Source organism: Scheffersomyces xylosifermentans, assembly GCF_036884685.1.
Source record: "Scheffersomyces xylosifermentans strain CBS 12540 chromosome Unknown RJT20scaffold_5, whole genome shotgun sequence".
Lineage (NCBI taxonomy): Eukaryota > Fungi > Ascomycota > Pichiomycetes > Serinales > Debaryomycetaceae > Scheffersomyces > Scheffersomyces xylosifermentans.
The window spans coordinates 1459307-1478881 of NW_027042943.1; the positions used below are offsets into that span (position 1 = coordinate 1459307).

The 19575-nt window shown below is 40.7% G+C and overlaps 7 protein-coding genes across 7 annotated transcripts; 2 read left to right on the forward strand and 5 right to left on the reverse strand. All coding sequences in view use genetic code 12, as the record gives it.

Annotated features, from left to right (window-relative positions):
* Positions 1 to 1298: 1298 nt before the first annotated feature.
* On the reverse strand, positions 1299 to 2687 carry SOF1 (rRNA-processing protein; the record flags this gene model as incomplete). Its single annotated transcript, XM_064918829.1, has 1 exon — positions 1299 to 2687. The coding sequence occupies one exon, from the start codon at positions 2685 to 2687 to the stop codon at positions 1299 to 1301; it is 1389 nt and encodes a 462-aa protein (XP_064773919.1).
* Positions 2688 to 3892: 1205 nt separating this feature from the next.
* Positions 3893 to 5029, reverse strand: RJT20DRAFT_135825 (phosphatase; the record flags this gene model as incomplete). The annotated part of the gene is made up of 1 exon (XM_064918432.1): positions 3893 to 5029. The coding sequence occupies one exon, from the start codon at positions 5027 to 5029 to the stop codon at positions 3893 to 3895; it is 1137 nt and encodes a 378-aa protein (XP_064773920.1).
* A 1847-nt stretch (positions 5030 to 6876) lies between these two features.
* On the reverse strand, positions 6877 to 9450 carry RJT20DRAFT_51070 (uncharacterized protein). The gene has a single exon (XM_064920436.1). The coding sequence runs from the start codon at positions 9213 to 9215 to the stop codon at positions 7311 to 7313; it is 1905 nt and encodes a 634-aa protein (XP_064773921.1). The 5' UTR covers positions 9216 to 9450; the 3' UTR covers positions 6877 to 7310.
* Positions 9451 to 10005: 555 nt separating this feature from the next.
* RJT20DRAFT_129207 (cleavage polyadenylation factor subunit) lies at positions 10006 to 11840 on the forward strand. Its single transcript, XM_064917443.1, has one exon. It carries the CDS (start codon positions 10201 to 10203, stop codon positions 11785 to 11787), a length of 1587 nt encoding a protein of 528 aa, XP_064773922.1. The 5' UTR covers positions 10006 to 10200; the 3' UTR covers positions 11788 to 11840.
* Positions 11841 to 13534, reverse strand: RJT20DRAFT_156046 (peptidylprolyl isomerase). The gene has a single exon (XM_064919123.1). It carries the CDS (start codon positions 13033 to 13035, stop codon positions 11920 to 11922), a length of 1116 nt encoding a protein of 371 aa, XP_064773923.1. The 5' UTR covers positions 13036 to 13534; the 3' UTR covers positions 11841 to 11919.
* RJT20DRAFT_129211 (uncharacterized protein) lies at positions 13535 to 14977 on the forward strand. The gene has a single exon (XM_064917444.1). It carries the CDS (start codon positions 13650 to 13652, stop codon positions 14919 to 14921), a length of 1272 nt encoding a protein of 423 aa, XP_064773924.1. The 5' UTR covers positions 13535 to 13649; the 3' UTR covers positions 14922 to 14977.
* A 25-nt stretch (positions 14978 to 15002) lies between these two features.
* RAD53 (serine/threonine/tyrosine protein kinase) lies at positions 15003 to 17754 on the reverse strand (the record flags this gene model as incomplete). The annotated part of the gene is made up of 3 exons (XM_064915906.1): positions 15003 to 15572; positions 15912 to 16310; positions 16350 to 17754. The coding sequence occupies 3 exons, from the start codon at positions 17752 to 17754 to the stop codon at positions 15082 to 15084; spliced, it is 2295 nt and encodes a 764-aa protein (XP_064773925.1). The 3' UTR covers positions 15003 to 15081.
* Positions 17755 to 19575: the final 1821 nt, after the last annotated feature.

Below are 19575 nucleotides of genomic sequence, written 5' to 3' on the forward strand. Positions count from 1 at the left end.
GAGATGTACAACGGATGACGAGCGAAATCGAACAAATGGAAATACCGAACGATAGCCAAAAACGGAGAACGGAACAAATGGAATAAAGCTTCCCTTACTCCACTATCACTGGAATCTCCCAATTGTCCAAATCTGCCATCTCTCCATTGGATCACAGGTCCATCGCCATTTAGAGGGATTAAATTTAATTGGAGCGGGTAAAATATAGACCACACCACATTCGAACGGAGAAAGGGGGCTTGCCGATAATGTCATCTCCTGTGTTGTTTCGCTTTGTTCTTGTTCCCGTGCTCCATCGGTTCTCTCCCTACGGCTACAGAGTCAATAAATACTACTACCGTTCAAGGCTGAAACCAACCCGCACTACAGTACTACGCAGTTCTACAACCGTGTTTCTCGCCGTGACCTCACCACTCATTCCCACCACGTCTCCCCATGTCACTGTAGTGGCAGCGGCCAAAAAACAGCCACCTGTCGCTACCGACAACTCCGCACACCAGCAAAGAAATCTCATCCATAGAGGAGCAATTATCGTCGATTCTATTTGTCGGGTGAGATGTCACGTGCTCATGTGTCAGTGCACTAATTCTGGAACCACTGTCCTTTATCCGCCGTTAGAGTCGCTTTAGTTAAGGGAAGGGTCCTGGTATGGCATGTATCTGGAGATAGCAGGGTGCTGTAGAACAGTTGGTGCAAATTTCAGCTCATATGTAGATGCCACCTACAAGGTAGATACTGGCATATTCTGTAGATAAAAGTCGCTAAAACTAGTTCAGAGTGGAAATACTTCTAGACAAAAATTGCCATTCCTACTACCATGAATAGCCTATCGCCGAGCCTGTCTTTTTCGGCTCCATTATTAAGCTGACAATTGCACCCAAAATAAAATGTTATCTTCCCATACTGTAGCGGGTGCCTCTGACAAATGGCAATTATAGGACGATAATAATGAAGAAGGTAGTATACTTCCTATGGAACGTAGGATCCCTCGGCTAAAACTGTAACTCCCCTAGTCAATAACGGAGAATACACTCCAATTCCGCAATTGCTATTGTTTTGCTGCAAGGAAGTTTATTTTGCAATCGTACCATCGCTATCGTTTATCGTAATCAAACTTTATCACGGCCGATTGGGGTACTCTATTTGGCAGCTCGCTCCTGTTTACTCTACAAAGTTCCTTTATTCTGATCATGTACATCTGGCAGTGTTTTATTTCTCTACATATCCCAAACTCCCCTCAGTTTTTTGCTCTCTAATGTATGTATTATGCTATTAATGCTATGATTTGAATGATCCAATTAATTTTTGTCATCTTTAATTGCAGTGCCTCTGATATGCTTGACTCTTTCAGATGCAAATGGTTTGCTGCCGGGCTTGCTGTGTCTTCTTGCATTCTCCTCTCTCTTCTTCAAACTTTCTATCTCTGTTCTCTTTATCTCTCCGGCCTTCTTCACAGTAATAGGAACATGACGATGTCTGGAAATTCTCTTGATCTCTGGCATATGCTTGTATCTCTCCTTTAAAGCGGCATCGTACTCCAACTTGGCTCTTTGTCTGGAAGATTTGACGTTGGCTCTGTCTGCAGCATTTGCTCTCCACAAACGAATATTGGTATCATCTGACCCAGAAAGAATGTAACGGGCATCTGTCGTAAATTTAGTACAGAAGATTCTCTGCATTCTCTTCGTGTGATAGATATCACGAGAGTGACCCTCTCTGGCTCTGAATATTCTGATAGTCTTATCATAGGATCCGGTGACCAATTCTTCACCAGTGGGACTGAAGTCGATATCCATGACAGCAGCTACATGATCCTTATAAACATTAAGCGATCTTCCCAAATTTCTCATATCCCAGAGATAGCCGTTATGGTCCTCAGAACCTGTGGCAAAGTTGAATGCCTCCATTGGATTCCACGCAATGCAATTAGTTCTCAAACTCGTCACCACTTTTTGAATTGGAGAGTTGGTTCTGACGTCGTACAATACGATAGAGTTATCCGAACCCGCAGACGCTATTATATTGGTTTCTGTTTGGTTAAACTTAACTGTTGTAATATTGTCTGCTCCCCATGATAAGTCGGAAATATACTTGGATCTGCTCATATCCCATAATTGAATGGTGGCACCACCAGTGACAAACAATTCTTCTTCTCTGTGGTGGTCTATGCCTTTAAACGAGTGTTCCCCTAGGAAGGTTTTAATCAAACCTTTGTTAGCAGCGGTGTACACTTCATCGTCGCCATAACTACGATCAAACTCTTCACTGTCCACTGACCACAATTTGATGGTCTTATCGTCACCACAAGAAAGCATGTGTGATTGCTTGGGTGTAACGACCAAGCCACTGACCATTCCATAATGTGCCTTAAAGCTCACAGCTTCACGTCTTGAAGTCATATTCCAGTACTTGATCACACCGTCACCGGATCCTGACGCTATCTGGTTCGTAGTGGAGAAGTTCTTAGCTATGCAATACACACCATCACGGTGTCCGTCTCCTAGTTGACCTACAAACGGCTGGGCAAACATTCTTTCCATCTTCGTGGCCGTAAGGGCCTTTGTATACTCACGAGCTCTTTCGAAGGGATGTAATGCTGGGTTCAAATTACGAGGAAGAGCCGATTCCTGAGTGTTACGAACTGGTACGTAAGTGTCAGATGATCTGCTAATAGTCTTTATCTTCATGGCGAATTTTTGCTGTGAATGATTTCTGACAAGATTTATTAAAACAAAAATGAAATTTGGGTGTTGTCTATGCTTTTCTCGACACTCTATATACCTAAAACTACTATCTAATCTTCTAAAGAAGAGGTTCCATCATTCTTCACTGTCCTCTTTAAACGCTCTTCGCATTTCCTCATCTCAAATTTTTTTCGACCCATAGTTAACGGACCTGCATGTGGCTAAAGGGTTCCGTTTTGCAGTATAACGGTTTATAGAGGAGAGGTAGTGAAGAGATGGACAGAGTGAAGGAGTTGGCCTGGTGACTGGGATGTATGGAAGTTAGTGAGAAGCGAAATGAAGAAGGCTTGTTTCAATGAGAATGAATTTTCTTTTTTTAATCAGAATTTATAAGGTGCTTTTTGTTGTCTTTGTGGTTGAGAAGACAATGCTGGTTGGTAGAAAGTGAGTTTCGGTAAGTGCATTGTCCTGAGGCAGTACTCTAATATCGAAAACTTCGACGTGTCGTGATATAATACATTTGTAAGGTCACCTGTATCGGTGGTCTCGTTTTCGGAAGTGGTTGCCAACCAACTCACATGTTGTCTGCATATATATGTATATTAGATTAAAGAAAGATTACAATGTGATTATTAGCCAACTAATAGTCGGTCTTCTGGAAAGTTGCTGCCATCTTTACTTCTATTATGACTTCATTGCCAATGGTTTTGGAACGAGAGGTCTCCTGGGATGGAACCGTGCTAGTTTGGGCAGTCTTATTTTTGAACTTTGGTGATTAAACGAGGGGTCATTGCTCTATAAGTTTTTTGAATGAACCTCGATGCTTTCCAAGAAATGTGGTGAATTGGAGTTCGAAATGCTGCAGGAGCATTACAAACAAGGGAAGATGCTAGGCTACTCGATATCAGTAGATGGCAAAGGTATCATGCAGATACTCCCTATGTACGTATAGCGAACTTTGTCTGAATACTTAACGCTAAATGGTGTAGAACGGGCACGCTTTGTGGAGCATAAGTCCTGCTTATGCGGGAAAACTGTCTGCTCTTACAATAACCTAAGTTACGTATAGCCATTCGTGCTCAATAGATCTGGTAACGATAGCGGAATAGAGGAACCACAGAGTTACTTAGAAGAGTTTCACAATTAAGGCATCAGTGTTGTTCATGCATTGTTTCGCTCAGTCATTGTATTTCTCAATGGCAGCTCATCTATAAGGTGATGTCTAGAACCAAACCAACGTCATCTACATTACTCTTCAGGATATCTTCCAAGAAGGGAAGCAAGTCGATAAGTTCATTGTCGTGTGTATCACTGAACCAACTTGAAATTGGAATAGAGTGTTGGGGATGGAAAATGTACGAAGCTGGTGAGTTGTCAATGATGATAGAATCAGCCAATGGACGACCGATTTGCGACAAGTTCTTGATGAAGTTGCCCTGGTAGTTATAACATGAGTCTCTAAACAAACGGTGGTGTACCGCCTTATGGAAATCTAATTTGTCAAGTAAAGGATCACCATACTTCAGAACTGAAGCTGTGAAAACCACAACTTCGAACCATTGTCCCACTTTCTTTAAAAACTCGTCAACGCCAGGACGTTTTATAACGTAAACATGATGCACTTGGTTGTCTATCTCTACCGGTATCACAAAATCAGCCGTTCTTAAGTACTTAAATGAAGAATGCACTAAAGTCTCATCCAAGTCAAGAATGAGACACTTCTTATTACCAAACTTCTTGTCCTTGGCCCCAAGAAGAAAACCTGTTTCTGGGTTGAATGCTTGGCCATCCTGGAGTTTTGTCAAGTCCAAGAACGACTCTTCGCCGACTGAATCTTCTTCATATATATCGTCGTCGTGGTCTTCGTCAGTCTCAACATTATTACTAGCAGTATTTCTATTGCCTGAGGAAGTCACTTGAGTCAAGATCTGCAGTTCTTGCGCACCTGAAAGAGGAGCATTGATGTCATCGTGGTGAATATTTGATGACGGTGTGTTGTTGTTGGAATCATCATTAGTGTTGGTGATTGTGTCGGTCTCGTTAATTGAAGCATCATCCAATAAATCCTTCTTTTGGACGTTACTTGCATTCTGGGATGGATTGGAACCTGAAGCATTTATTTCTTCAATTTCGGGAGCATGATTGTTAGAAGTACCAGCACTTTCACTGCTGGGTATGTCCTTAGCGACACTATCACGTCTTGGTGGTGTTGAGATATTATTGCGGTTGCCGTTCTTTGACGAAGACTCTTTCAGCGGCTTATTCTGCTGATTGTGGAGCTTATCATCTGCATCATCCTTTGTGTCAACTGAGCAACACAAAAGTGAGGAAATTATGCCGTTCATGTTAGAGGATAGTAGATGAAAGACTTGCAAATGGTTTAAAGCTGGTTTACGAAGGTTGATTAAGGAAGGTGAATTATTGTCAACGCCTCGATATTAGTATTCAACTGGGCAACAACGACTTATAACAAAGTAAACGTGCTTGCAATAAGAATCTTATTAAATGAGTATTGCGATATTACTTCGAATTGTGGATAAGGCAGATCTTTCTTCCTTGAATGAAAAGTATTAACAGGGCTGAAACTGGAAGAATTTATGACTTTCAGATGCTGGTTCGCTTCGCTTCCTGGTGTTCTTTGGTGTGGGATTTCGACTTTATTCTTCCGGTAATTAAACGACAATGCTATCCCCACAAATATACTGGTGCTCTCTGCAATATTGTCTTCAGGATTGTTTGGATCGGCGAAGATGTAGCTTTTCCCACTAGTTTAGGCCCTGCTACGATTGCTGGCGTTATCTCAGAGGTTCCGCTGAGGTTCGACTGGGTTGCTTTAGTTGGGCGGTTGTGGACCTTTCTGGTGTGTCTCTGGTTTAAGAACCTGAGAGACACGACACTGGCGGCAGATGGAACAGCAGGCAGCGGATCAGTTTTGGCGGCTGAAGCGGTGCAAAACGTAAGGTCAATGGGAGTTGGGCCGCGTTACAAGGGCTGTGATGCGACGTCTACGGTTCACTGTTCTATAAGATGACGATGTCCAGAAAGAAGTGTCGTGAAAACCTCCAAAGTGTTGTCTTTTCTGTTTTTTCCTGGGCTTTTTTCGAAGTGTGAATTGGTAAATGTCGGATGTCGTATTTTTGGGAGAGTGCGGGAGGTCGTGGATGGGGCGGCGGCTTTGGATAGGAGAGAGAGCGGAGGGAGGTTGTATGAGAAAGAAGGTGGGAGAGAGAAGGAGAGTAGGGGACTGAAACAAGGGTGGACTATGGGTTAAAGGTTATAGGTTATAGGTGATAGGTGATAGGTTATAGGTTACAGGTTATAGGTTATACGCTATTGAATATAGGTTGAGTTCATTGGTTTTTTTTACGTTTTACAGGCGTTAGGTGTGGGGAGTTGGTGGATTTGGAGCAATTTTTTGGCTACCAATCTTCATGGCCACCGTCGGATTAGTGTCGTGCTTGCATGGTGGTCCATGGGTTCTGGAAGTGAAGCCGTTTCGTATAGATAAACTCTTTTGGATGGGAGTATAAGCTGCATAAGAAGTGCCGTCTCGTCACGTGCGTTTCTGCGGCAATAGATAAAGGTTATTTTTTGCTGGCTCCATCGTAATAGTACACTAATGAAAACTACGGGTCCGGCCGCTGGTATTACCTATGTTAGTACTGGTCTCCGTAGACTACGACTCATCTGGTCGTACACAAAAAATACTTTATTATGTAGTCCGTTATACTAAAAAATGGGCATTCCTCGGCATGTAATTAAAAATTGCTCTTTGTCCCACATCGTACACTTGAACGGCAGAAGAACCCTTGGTGAGCTTGAATTTCCGCAGATAAGCACCAGATGACGCCTGTGGTATCTTCCACAACATATTTTATCTATAGAGACTATTCTTTTGCTCCTTCGAAACGACCCGTACCTACCGCCATCCCCACTACCTACCCCTATATGTAGCTATTACTGGCAAAAAGAAACTCCCACCACTCCCTCTTTCTTTTGCGGAACAATTTGCCGCACTTTAGGCCACATTAAGACAGAAGAAGCAGGAACAATAATGCGACATTGGTGTTAGACTTGCAGATGAAAAATATCCTTTTGCAGTTAGCTATTGCGACATGCCAATACCATTTAGCCGTGGTAATGAAGGTTAGGTAGCTCTGCAAAGGGTGTTATGGTTGCTTTCCAAGAAGGGCAGGTAGGACCCAGCCAAGTTGTGGGGTTCTTTTAGGTTCGTTGACGACATTTTTTTGTAATCTTCGGTTATTATGGAATCAGTATATATTTCGGTTGTGGTGGGGTAGCTCGTATGTTCCAGCCGTTTGTACCGCTGTCTCCTGCAAATCGCAGCCAAAAGTTGGTGGTGGTCCGCGGTTCTCCAGTTGGGCGGTTCTATGGGGGTAGTCGATGTTGAAGTGTTAGAGGTCAAAGTAGGAGAATCTAGGATCTGGGAGGGATCGATTCTCTAGTGATGTACTTTGCCATTGTTTTATAGTATGGCGTGATGATCCAAGTGACAGATGTGATGACACTTAAAAGGACTAATAATACGGCTACAAATAAAGTTTGCAATGAATATGATCGTTTAGTGAAGTCTAGAATGAATAACTGCATCTCTACTTCTAGCTTTCAGCAAAATTTATGTATACTACTAACATTAGACTTTTTGGCTTTTGGGAGAACCCCCAACCCATATTCTAAATCCTTATAGAACCTTTCTATCTCCTGTCTCGATGGCTTTATTTTATTTTTGGAGAGATTCAAATACTTGAGATTAGAAGCACATCCTTTGGCAGTAAACTCAATCTCCGAAATATCGTTCTCGCTCAAATCCAATATCTCTAAGTATTTGTGTGAGGTGATTGATGTAGGTACTACAAACTTGCCCTTCAACAAGTTGTGCGACAAGTTCAATGTGGATAAGAACTGGGGAATCTTAATGTTCGGATCGACACGGGATACGCCACATCTTGATACATCAATTATCCTTAACAGATTGTTGGGATCGCTGAAAATTGGGAGATCAGGATGTAACTCTTCAATTGAATTTGCGGCCAACATTAGCCATTTAAGCTTTGGAGGTGGGTTCCACTGTGAAATGTCTGAAAGCTTGTTGAAATATAAGTCGAGTTGCAACAAATTTTCTAACTGAAACCAATTCCTCAAGCCATCATTATACGATTTCAAATCCTGAAGATTGTTTCCTGATAGCACCAATTTTTCCAATGAAGTGGGGAATTCAAAGACATGCAAAGAGTAAATGCATGTTTCGTTCAAGTCTAATTCTGTTAAACCGTTTGGAAACTTAATTCGTGAAGTAGTGGTCTCGTTGTAGGTCATGTTAAGAAGATCCGAGAGTCTTAATGACTTCAATGATTCTGGGAAATTGAAATATGGACCCATGTCTGCACTGTTGTTGGGATTCAAGAAAGAGACAAGATGGTTCTTAGATAGGTCTAACAACTCTAGGGAATCTGGAAAATCCAAATTTTCAAATCGTTGAAGCATATTTCCCTCTAAAACCAAATTTTTCAATTCTTTTGGCCATTGCAACTTCGATATCGTCTTGAATACATCATCGTCTATCTCACAGAATGCAAGCAAAAGCGACTGCAACTTTGGAGGCCATCCGACCAGAGATGAGTCCTCATATGTATCTATATTGTTAAATGAAAGGTCTATTATTTCCAATGTTCTTGGCAAAGTTGCGATATCTAACTTTGACAAGTAGTTTCTTGTCAACATTAGGATCTTTAAGTTTTCCGGGTATCGTAAATTTGCAAACACATAATCATCCAACCCCACTTGGTTGAAGTAGATCTCTTCAAGTGATTTAGGCAAATTTATAGTGCCTACCATGGTGGTTTCGTTCCACGACAAATCCAATTGGACTAAGTTTGGTGGAAATGTTACTCCAGACCATGAGGAGTATTGCTGGCCCAAGAAGAGAATTTCTTCTAATCCGTTATGATTGGCTAATGCATGGTTGATTTCGGAGATATCCAGGTCTTTCAACTTAAATCTGGATACCTGAAGTCTCCTTAAATTTGGAAATGAGAGTAGAAACTCTATATCAGAAGAGCGTAATTCACACTCTTCCAAAGTGATTTCTAGATGCTTTACTTCGTTCACTAGTCTGCTTTTGTTCTCTTGTAATAGGTTTCGTAGCGAAATGAAGTCTCCTCCACTGATGACGAGTAGCTTGGCTGGGTTGATATCGGGATTGTCTTCTAGGAACTGTCTGATATCAAAGTAACCAGTAAACTTTATGAATTCCCTTTGATCTTTGGGAAGTCGCGAGATATATGGTCTCTTTGTAGGAGAAATGACAAAATGCAATTCTTGGCGATAAAGTTCTTGTTTTATCACATTTCGTATTACGCTTCCCTTCAACTGGAGAAGAAATTCTTTGACATAGTCGAACGGTAATTGCCTTACCACTTGGACGATCAAATGGTCCGGCAACTTTTGTAAGTATTCCGTGACAAATACCTGAATATACTGCTCCTCGTCTGTCAATTCCACCTTCTCCATTCTCTTACTTAATATCTATTTCCAAAAGTATACTACATCACTAACTGTTCTTTGCATTACAAATAGTTTGATCAAGAGGGAGATACCGTCCTGCAGACAGTACCCACCAGTTGCAGCCAATCTGGCAATTATGGTTATAGTAGAGAGAAGGAATGGGAGGTGTCTATTGGGGTGGATAGTGTCAATATGTATATGTGTATATGTGTATGGGTGAATTATGGAGATTGTATATGGATTTATGTAGTGTTTGAGTAGACGTTGCAGCATGGTTTGTTTTTATTTACATGGACTGGTTTTTTTTGGGGGGGATAGTTGTTACAGTGTTTTCTTTATTATTCAAACTAGAGGCCAGAATTGCTTCATAAACCCCAATAAAGATAACAACACTACCATTCAAGAAAATTAGTATTGAGAATAGAATGTTGTATTTGAATTATTTCTTGTGATTAATATGAACCATTAGAGCTGCAAGCTTGAATAAAAATTGAAGCCACTGGATTATTGCGTATGGTTGGTCATTGAAAATGAATATGTATGTCTCATAGATATTGATTCAAAAATGTCAAATATTAGTTATTCTCCTATTCTCATACTCATATTACCACATCTCCACTTTCTAAAATATTGAATAATTATTTGAAAATTAACAAGGAAACTACACATCGCCTAAACTCCATGAAATAACACCACCTGGTACAACTTAGCACAATTCTACCCAAAATCCCTCCCAGGAACCTCAAATAGAAATTGCAGCCTGGAACACAAAACTCTTCCCGTGCAATAAATTATCATATTAACAAAATACTAGCAAACCAATTCCCATATCTCCACTTAAAAAAAGACTACAAAAAAACACCCTACCATTTAAATCCTGCTCTTCTCCACATACTATCCACTCTTTCCAAGCAATCTCCCTTTCATCTCCCTCTAGTCCATATTTCCTTCAACTAAATCCCTCCAGTCATTAAACCATTCTTTGCAGCTAATGGCAATCCTTGCCTGCACACGACCTCCTTACCCTCTTCAAATCTTCGAATTCTTGAAGCCTTCAACTGCTTTAGATACTCTATTCTTCCCTCAAGTTCAAAACGAACTCCATAGAATGTCGATTCCTGGGTTCGGAGGCGATGCCTCAAGCACCTACTCGGATATTCCAAAAGACAAAATCGAATTAGAGATTCCTGGTGGGTCGGAATGGAGAATAGAAGTGCCCCACAAGACCATCTTGAAGGTTAAGGTAATCAGTGGTGTCGCTGAGATCTTTGGCACAGAATTGCCTGTGAATATCGAAATACAGCTCACGGGTGTAAAGTATGCTATTTATTCGCCATTGCCCGAGGGAGCGAAGTTGGAATACACAACGTCCCAAAATAAAGCAGTGATATCTAATGAAAGTGAAGAGCTTGTTGAGTACATCAGTGAAGAGTCAGTCATGAAAAACTATATAAACTTGCATTTAGCATTGGAAGCAATGAGACAGCAAGTTTCCGACAATAATATTCTTAACCCCACAACATTGAAAACAGGCCCAAAGGTGCTCATCATAGGTAATGCTACCTCTGGTAAAACTACCTTGGCCAAAATACTTTCGTCATATGCTATCAAACTGGATAGCTCTCCTATTCTCGTAAATTTGAATCCAAGGGATGGAGTTTTTTCATTGCCTGGTTCTATAACTGCTACCCCCATAAGTGATTCCTTGGATATAGAAAGCGCTAACGGATGGGGATTTACCACCACGTCAGGAAGTCTATATCATAATCCCAAACAACCTATTGTCAAGAATTATGGATTCTCATCTATCGAAGAAAACCTAGACTTGTATAAATACCAGATTTCAAAGTTAGGAGTTACAGTTTTATCTCGCTTAGAGGAAGATGTCAATGTGAGAAATGGAGGTATCATAATAGACACGCCTCCATTGTCTATAAAAGATATCACTGTAATCGAAAACATAGTCTCAGATTTCGAGGTAAACATAATTGTTGTATTGGGAAATGAGAGACTCACCATTGATTTGAAGAAGAGATTCAAGCACAAAGCATCTCTGTTGACAGTAGTCAAGGTACCGAAGAGTGGAGGCGTGGCAGATGCAGATGAAGCATTCATTAGAAGGACTCAAGAAGAAACGATCAAAGAATACTTCAACGGAAATAGCAAGACTCGCTTGTCTCCTTTCAAAACTGATATTGACGTAAAGGACCACACAATCTACAAATGCGTTTTAGCACTGGACTTTGCTTCCAGTCTTTCATTCCTTCCTTCTGGGGACTCCTATACCGTGGAGGATGACCAAAAAGAGGACAAGGACAAATCGGACGAAGAGTTGAACAAATACTACACTCTTCTTTCTGAGCCAAGTGGTTCGAATCTCGACAATTCGATTGTCGCCATCACGCAATTGCCACAAGCTAATGAGCTGAGCAGAGAACTTTTGAATACCAGCATATTAGGTTATGTCCATATCTCCAAAGTGGACGATGCCAAAGGCAAAATGAAGATTTTATTACCATTTCCAGGAGCTTTTCCTCGTAATGTGTTGATCTCAACAAATATTGGATTTAATGAGTAGTTACGGTTTGTATCATATAGAGATAAAAGTAATGTCATAGAAGTTTCATTTATTTCCGTACTATGTATACCCATTTAACAAAATCCTAACAGCCATATAAACCAATTGTAAAAACAAATAATTCCTTGAAAATTAATCAAAAGGAACAGCTTTATGGTGATGTTGGCTGCTTTCTAACTTCAAACTCTCAGAAGCTGCAATTGCACTAGGAATCTTAATACCACAACAATCTCCCCAAGTGTTAACGGCATCAGTATGGATATGACCACAGTCATCTTCGTCATGATCGTGATCATGAACTTCACTGATACCTTCTGGACAAGGTAGTATGGAGCCAAACATAAAATGTTGGATGATGGGTAGCTTACCCAACACTTCAACTTTGTACATCTTGATCATTCCATCTTTAATCTTCTGCCATGACTTTGCTGACAGAATGTCATCCAACATCGGAGAATGCCATCTTATACTCAATTTCTGATCTTGAGTCTTTGGCAAAGTTTTAATATTATTTATGAAGTAGATGCATTCCATGTACATGTACTTTTCGTGGTAGAGTTCTACCAATTCTTCATTATGGATCAGCTTAGGCTTCATGAACGGATGGGTAGCCAATTGAGCTGACCCGAAGAGGAAGGGAAGAAAATGGTAATCGTCCAAACCCCAAACTCCATGGGAACCTGCTGGCTCTAGCCAATAAATCTTTTGCAAACGACGCATAATAGCCATGTACTTGTTGAATACTTTGATGATAAGAGCTGGATAATCGTTTTTATTGACCAAATCAAGCTGGTCCAAGCATAAAAGAAATGATATAAAATTCAACTCGTGTCCCGATCCGTAGTCAATACGAGTTCTGTTGCCCCATGACTCAGTAAAGTATACCGAAAGCTCTTCGACCGCTTCAACAGGGTATTTTTCACCAACAAGACTCTTCAATAATTTCCCTGATTCCATAGACACTTCATCGTAGAAGTCTCTGAATTCAACTTTCCCGAAACGAGAAATGTCCTTTTCGTGTATAACAGGATGTTTGTCTATGAAACTATTAACCTGGCCCAATGCACCCAAAATTTCCTCTGTAGTGTTTGAAATTGCTACTTCATCTTCATTGGTAAGCCCAGTCACCAGCTCTTGTAAGCTCTCAACAAAGTCTAAGATCAACGAATATGTTGAAGATTGTGTCCATTTTTCGAGATCTTGAGGAGTAATAACTCTCCGCACCGGTTTTTTGAATGAGTACGACATCGTCAAGCTCTTATATTACCTTAAAGCCTTTGCTAGCTCAAAAAAACCATGCAATAAACACTGTCTTGCTATGTTAACTATGGCAGCTCTGAGAAGGGAATGAATGCAAACCTGCACGGTACCTGTTTTGTAAGTGTGGACTATATACAGGTCTCGAGTTTCAGTGAATTTAGGGGTGTTTCAAAAGGGTAAAAATGCTTGATATTGTGATATTTAACTTCATTGGTAGATACAGATGATGATTCTAAAAGCTTCGATGCAAATTACAACTTTATCCCATTGAAACTGATGTAATTCAAGTATAAATAGATCACGTGACTTTTTAACTATGTATCTCGCCATTTTTCTCTTACTGGAGGAAGTCAATACACAGTACGTTAGAACCCCAAATTTTACACTTAATATACTGAGGCATGGGTGCACAGATCTGTCAAAAGCTTGGGATTATATGCAATATCCCCCAACAGTAAAGAGTTCTGCTTTCTATATTATTTGTATGGTTAATTTTGAATTTCAGCTAGTGCTTAGTATTTTTTGTGTGGTTACTATTGTTGCATTGAGTTGCCGTTTGGAGAGCTGGTTGTAGTTCCGAGAGAAGAAGAGATTTCACAGCGATGAGTTCGGTGTCGCAACTACACAGAGCAGCAGGTTTGTTCGTGTTCCCAACAGCAAAAGCTCAGTTCGCTAAAGAAGTGAAGCAATCACAGGTTCTAGGATCCCTCTGGAGAAAGGACCAGAAAGACGAGGCAGCACATGCCATAAATGCCGAGTCAACTTTACCGTTGGACTTGAAGCCAAAAATTGAGATTTACGAGGAAATACGACAAGAAAATGCCGATTCTTCAACGGTCGCCTTGAAGCTCAAGCAATCGTATGGATACGGAAAGGCCCTTATGCATTTTTACAAGACTGGAGTGTCTAATGTATGGAGAAATAGGAAAGAAGTCAAGGAGCTTAGAAAATACCAGTTCAAACTCAGCGACAATGTGAATAGTAAGGGGAAGGATGTAGATATTCGTATTCCTGGGTTTTCGAAATTAACCAGTGACATGGCTCAAGCTTTGTACATTAGTCAGATTGAAACCAAGACGGAGAAAGATAAAAATTCTGGTCATATAATCAAGAAAAGTGGGTCCGTATCTAAAAAGTTGATAGATACTGGTCTCTTCAATATGAGTCGAAGCCAGTTTCAATTGATAAGACGCACAAACTCAGATTTGTCTAAGATCCCCTGGTTCTTAGTAGTTCTTCTCATATTCATGGAGTCTACTCCTCTAGTTTGTTATGCCTTCCCTCAACTCACACCGCTGACCTGTGTCCTTCCATCAATTCTTCCACGATTATGGAGTCCTGGTTCTGTCGACAAACTCCATAAGTTAACTTCGAAAGCCCTTGAAAGCAAAGACATAGCTGACTTGGCTTTACGTAACGCGTACAACCTTCCTATTGAAGAGGTTAGGCTACTTTCCACCTCTTTGAGATTAACTTCGAAGTTCATTCCTGCCTATCTCTACGGCGAATCTCTTTTGCGTCGTCGCTTGCAAGAGTATTACAATTATTTGAAAGTGGATAACTATTACTTGAGTGGGTTAAACGGGGAGAACTCTGGAAATGTATGGAACTTATCAAAACAAGAGTTGTTACTCGCTTGTTTGGAGAGAAACTTGATAAGAGATTTGAAAAAGGATGTGCAATCCTACCAAGAAATTAAAGATGAGGCTGAAAGAAGTCTGAAAGAAGCAGAATTCTACACCAAATTACGTTTAAGACTCTTCCAGTTCATAGTCGATTTTGAAAAGTACAACATTGGTTATTTGGGATTAGGGCACTTGTTAAAAGATGCCGAGGCCCCTGATACAATCCTAGAATGGAGATCGAAGAATTAGATCAGATTCGTGTATATACTATTTATTCTAAGCAATCTGTAGATAATATAATGCTTTTACAATTGAAATATTTAATTAAACGTAGTCTACAAAAAAAGTGATGTCTAGATTAATTCTATTAATGCATTACCGTTCGTAAATATATATACGCTTCCCCTCCTTAACTTGCCTCCGAGGCACTAACTATTCTCCCTCCAGATTGAATCACAAATTTGGGTTTGAGCTTCAACTCAGCCAGGGATTGACTATAAATTTTTCTTTTTCTAGTTGCAACATTGAGCCCATCATTTTGTAACTCCGAAACATCTCTAAAGCGTACTTCGAATCCTATCAGTTCACGAGATTTATCGTCAATGAAGAGGTATACGCAATCGCCAGGATAGATAATAGTTTTTTTACCTTTACCAATTACTGATTCCAGTACCGTACATGAATTTGTACTAACATCCAAGAGCCAAATTGCGACACCATCCTCTCTTTGCTCCTTATTAAAAATGCAATGGACTTTGGACATCCTATCGTCGTTTATATGAGTATCACATACGTCATGTCTTCCTATGGAAAACACATTCTTATCAAACGGTATAAAGATCGGTTTTCTGTAAATTGAGTTAGCCAATGGCCTTAAAGTGAGGAATGGAGCTTCGTCTCCTGGCTTCTCCTCTGTTTCATCAGTTTGAATAGCGTCATCATCTAAAAATTCATCTGACTTGAAGAGCTCATTGCGATACTTAGCTCTGGAACTGGGATGTTGAGACTCAGCAGATTCTGGTCTTCTGGTCTTCAGCTGTGAATTCCACGCATCCATTTGTTTTTTCATAGACTCGTTGCTAGATACCCTTTGCTTTTCAAAGGCCTCTTGATATGACTTGGCTTTGGTCTTGCCTTGCTGAAGCATAATCTTTTTAAAGCTTCCTTCCACGTCGTAGTCGTCTCCCTGGTTCTCTATGTCATTAGGATCGTTCTTGTCATCCTTGTTCTTCTGCTCACTTTTCTCTCTGACATTCGTCGACTTATTAGACACTGTGTTATGTTCATTAATTGATTTAAGAACGTTTTCACTATTGACTTTAGAAATTCTATCTGGAATCATACTTTCGCTTTTAAACCTCTTCGCAGGTGACGTGCCAAAGGCTTCCGAAGATGATCGCATTTTTTCCTGTTTCCTCATTGGCGTTGATTCCTCTAGTATCTCGCTTTGATCAATACTTTCTTCAGGAACTACGTCCAAATCGCACACTTTCTTGTGCTCCTGGCGTGGCTGTGACACCGGCTGCGAAGCTGGTTGTGATTGTGATAAGGGTACGACTCTTTTTGGAACTTTGAAATCATTATTTTGGTTTTTGTTCTTCCTGTTCTTTTCGCTATCCAAAGGTCTTAACATTATATCTTCATCGATCTTACTTATGGATGTGTCTATAGGTATACCATTATCAACTTTTCTCGATTGTTGTGATTGTGACTGTGAAAGACTTAAAGCTTTCTGCAGTTGTGATTCTTCGTTATACACATCTCTTAGCCATTTGTGTCTAAGAGCTTCTTCTGCTGTAATCCGAAGTCTAGGATTTACTTGAAGACAGCACTCCAAAAAGTCCCTACCATCCCTTGAGATTTCATATGAGTTTAATGGAGCTTCGTGAAATTCTCCTTTCTTGATTTTCTGAAACATCTGGGCCTGGGTTTTACCGTTAAATGGCAAGTGTGACGTCAAAAGCACGTACACCAAACATCCAAGAGACCATATGTCTACCAATGAAGAATAATTCCGCTTTGATGAGTCACCCTGTGACAGCTCATACTTACCTGTGATAACTTCTGGTGCAACATATGCCAACGTTCCACAAAATGTCTTCATGAATGTAGAATTATCACTAAATTTAGCCAAGCCAAAATCAGTTATTTTAACCAATATAGGATCATCTTGCATAATTAGAATGTTGTCTGGTTTTAGATCTCTATGAGAAATCCCCAATTTGTGCACATATGCTATGCCTTCTAGAATTTGCTTTGTTATCACTTGTGTAGCATCCTCCCCTATGGCTCCATTAGCCGCTACAAAGTCCATTAAATCTCCACCAGGGACTAATTCCATGACAATGTAGTAGTTGTCCAAGTCTTCATAGAAGGCTTTGAGGCTGACAATGTTTGGGTGGTCAAGTTTACGAAGAATGGAAAGCTCTCTATCCACTCCAACCATAGCGCCGCCACCAGTATTTAATGCTTTCCGTCGGTTAATGATTTTGACTGCAAAAGATTTACCAGTTGACCGTTCTACCGCCTTCTTAACGGTTGCAAATGCACCTTGCCCGATGGTTTCATTTTTGATAATATAGTCTTTAAATATACCTTGGTCCTTTACGACCGAATTGTTGTTGGAGTTGGGAAGCTTTGCTGGGTTATATGGATCTGAAAATAGAACCACAAACCGCAACACGTCTTTAGGAATCCCAACTCCTACGGCAAGCTCATCTCCTTGGTTCAACATGTAGTTGGAGCCTTTCACTAACCGTGTGTTATTGAGATGAGTTCCATTTGTAGATATATCCTGGATCCAGAGTGATTTGTCTGTTTGATTGAGCCAGATTTTGAAATGTCGATTCGAGAGACGCAGCGATGTTGTTATCTGGAAGTCTACATCGGGGCTTCTTCCCGCAAGCCAAGTTTTCTTGCCATTGACTGTTGCCTTATCCACATTGAGATCAAAGAACGAATACTGGCCAGTGGTACAGATCAACCGGCAAATCCGATTGGAATCTCCGTCCACCAAATCATGCACCTGCGTCGCAGGAGACTGTTGAGTCGGCTGCGTCTGCGTAGGCTGCGTATACTCCATGAATGGCCTGGTTCCAAGAGGAACTTCATCCCTTATGGAAGACGCGTATAACCGTTATCTTTGATTAATTTGAAATCAAACCGATTTTTCGTTTAGGTCACGTGGACAGGCGAGTAGAGATGTGAAAGTGTACGAAAACACGACCGGATTTGGTTTCTGAGACTGATGGACTTTTATACAGGAAGGCTCTAGCAGAGGAAGTGTAAGGTGGGGAAGTAGTTTTAGGAGCAGTAGTCTGGGAGCAGTAGTAGGTAGTGGTGGTTGTGTTCTGATACCGAGTGAGGCAGTATTATAGTCGTAGTCGTAGTCGTATTCGTAGTCTTTTCAGAGATCATAGGCAATTTCTTTATTAGCTTGTTAAGAGTTTGAATTGCTTGGGGAACAAATGTTAGAAGTACGCATTGCTGGTTCTGCGGGTGCTGCTGCTGCTGCTTCTGCTGCTGTAAGTAATAAATGTTGGAGGTGGTACAAGACCCTTCGGTTTTCTACTCAGGATGAGAAATGTAGTTTTAGTCTTCATTGTAATAAAATGATCTAATTTGCAGTAAAGCGGATTCAACCATCGCTTCGGAGTCAACGCAAGTTTTCTACACTTCCTCTTCAACACTATTAACACCACACTGGTAGTTAACGCAAATTTTGCACACCAGCAACTCGTACGACTTGTCCAAATACTGATACATTGGCGCGCAGATGTGATAATAATGTGTCATTATTGCGTATCACTAGCCCCTAGGAGTAATTAGTGTAAAAAGTAAGCCTCCTTAATTTTTTGATCAGAACCGCTATACATAAATGGAGCCTCTAGAGTACGCTGCTCCACAATTTATTGTTACTACATGTGCTAGTACGCCTAGTCTAAATTCCTTCGAGAAATGGTGTGGTTCTTGATAAGCAAACTCCCAAAAGATGCCCAATATTAACACTTTCTTTGTGGGCACCGTGTATTCGTATCGACTATCAAACATCTTCCGCAGCTTTGATTACCAAGTCCTCCAATGAAATAATACTTCCAACTTAAAAAGTCTTCGGAGTTGTTATCGGCCACAGTGCAGGTCAAATTCTACCTTTAATAATAACTCTGATGTCAATTTAAGTGTCTACACTTAGTACACACATGGTTCCTGGAGCTGGGCCACATATATGCGCCAACTAATGGGAAAGAGGAACAGAATTCCGCGCGTTTTTGCCGGGCTCAGTTGACTATTATCTTAGCGAGAAGTTCCGCAGCACAAGAAATAATATCCCTTCGGGAACGTGGAAAGACAATACAGTAGCACTTGTAGAGTTGTCCAGCAACTTCACAAGAAAACTTTTGGAGGCATTTGTTATCAGAGATAGAAAAGTTTCTACATTGGGAAGTTTGTTCCATTTTTTGCTTTCATATCCCGAATGGAACACCTATTGCATGGGGACGCTCTCCATTGAATGGCAGGAGATATTTCAAGTGGTGAAGAGACATCTTCTATTTCGCTGATGTAGTATGCGAGCAGGTTTAGGCGGATATGAAGGGCTAGTATCTGTGCATTAAAAAACTTCGGCCCACCGTCGGTGTCGGCCTATTTGGACATCCCAAACATTTGGGGGTGATAAGGCGCTAGCTGTTTGCCAGATAGCAAAAAAAAAACCCTTTATAGGCCCGGGCTCTTACTATACAGTCGTGTTGGAACAATACATGGGAGCTCTCATGTGGATGATAACAATACTACATGGTAGGTCCTGTGGAGGCGGGATCCACAGTAATTTCCCGATTCATTAGAAGATAACGGAATATGAAAAATTCACCATATTGTTGACAGCATATAACTACCAGTGATTCAT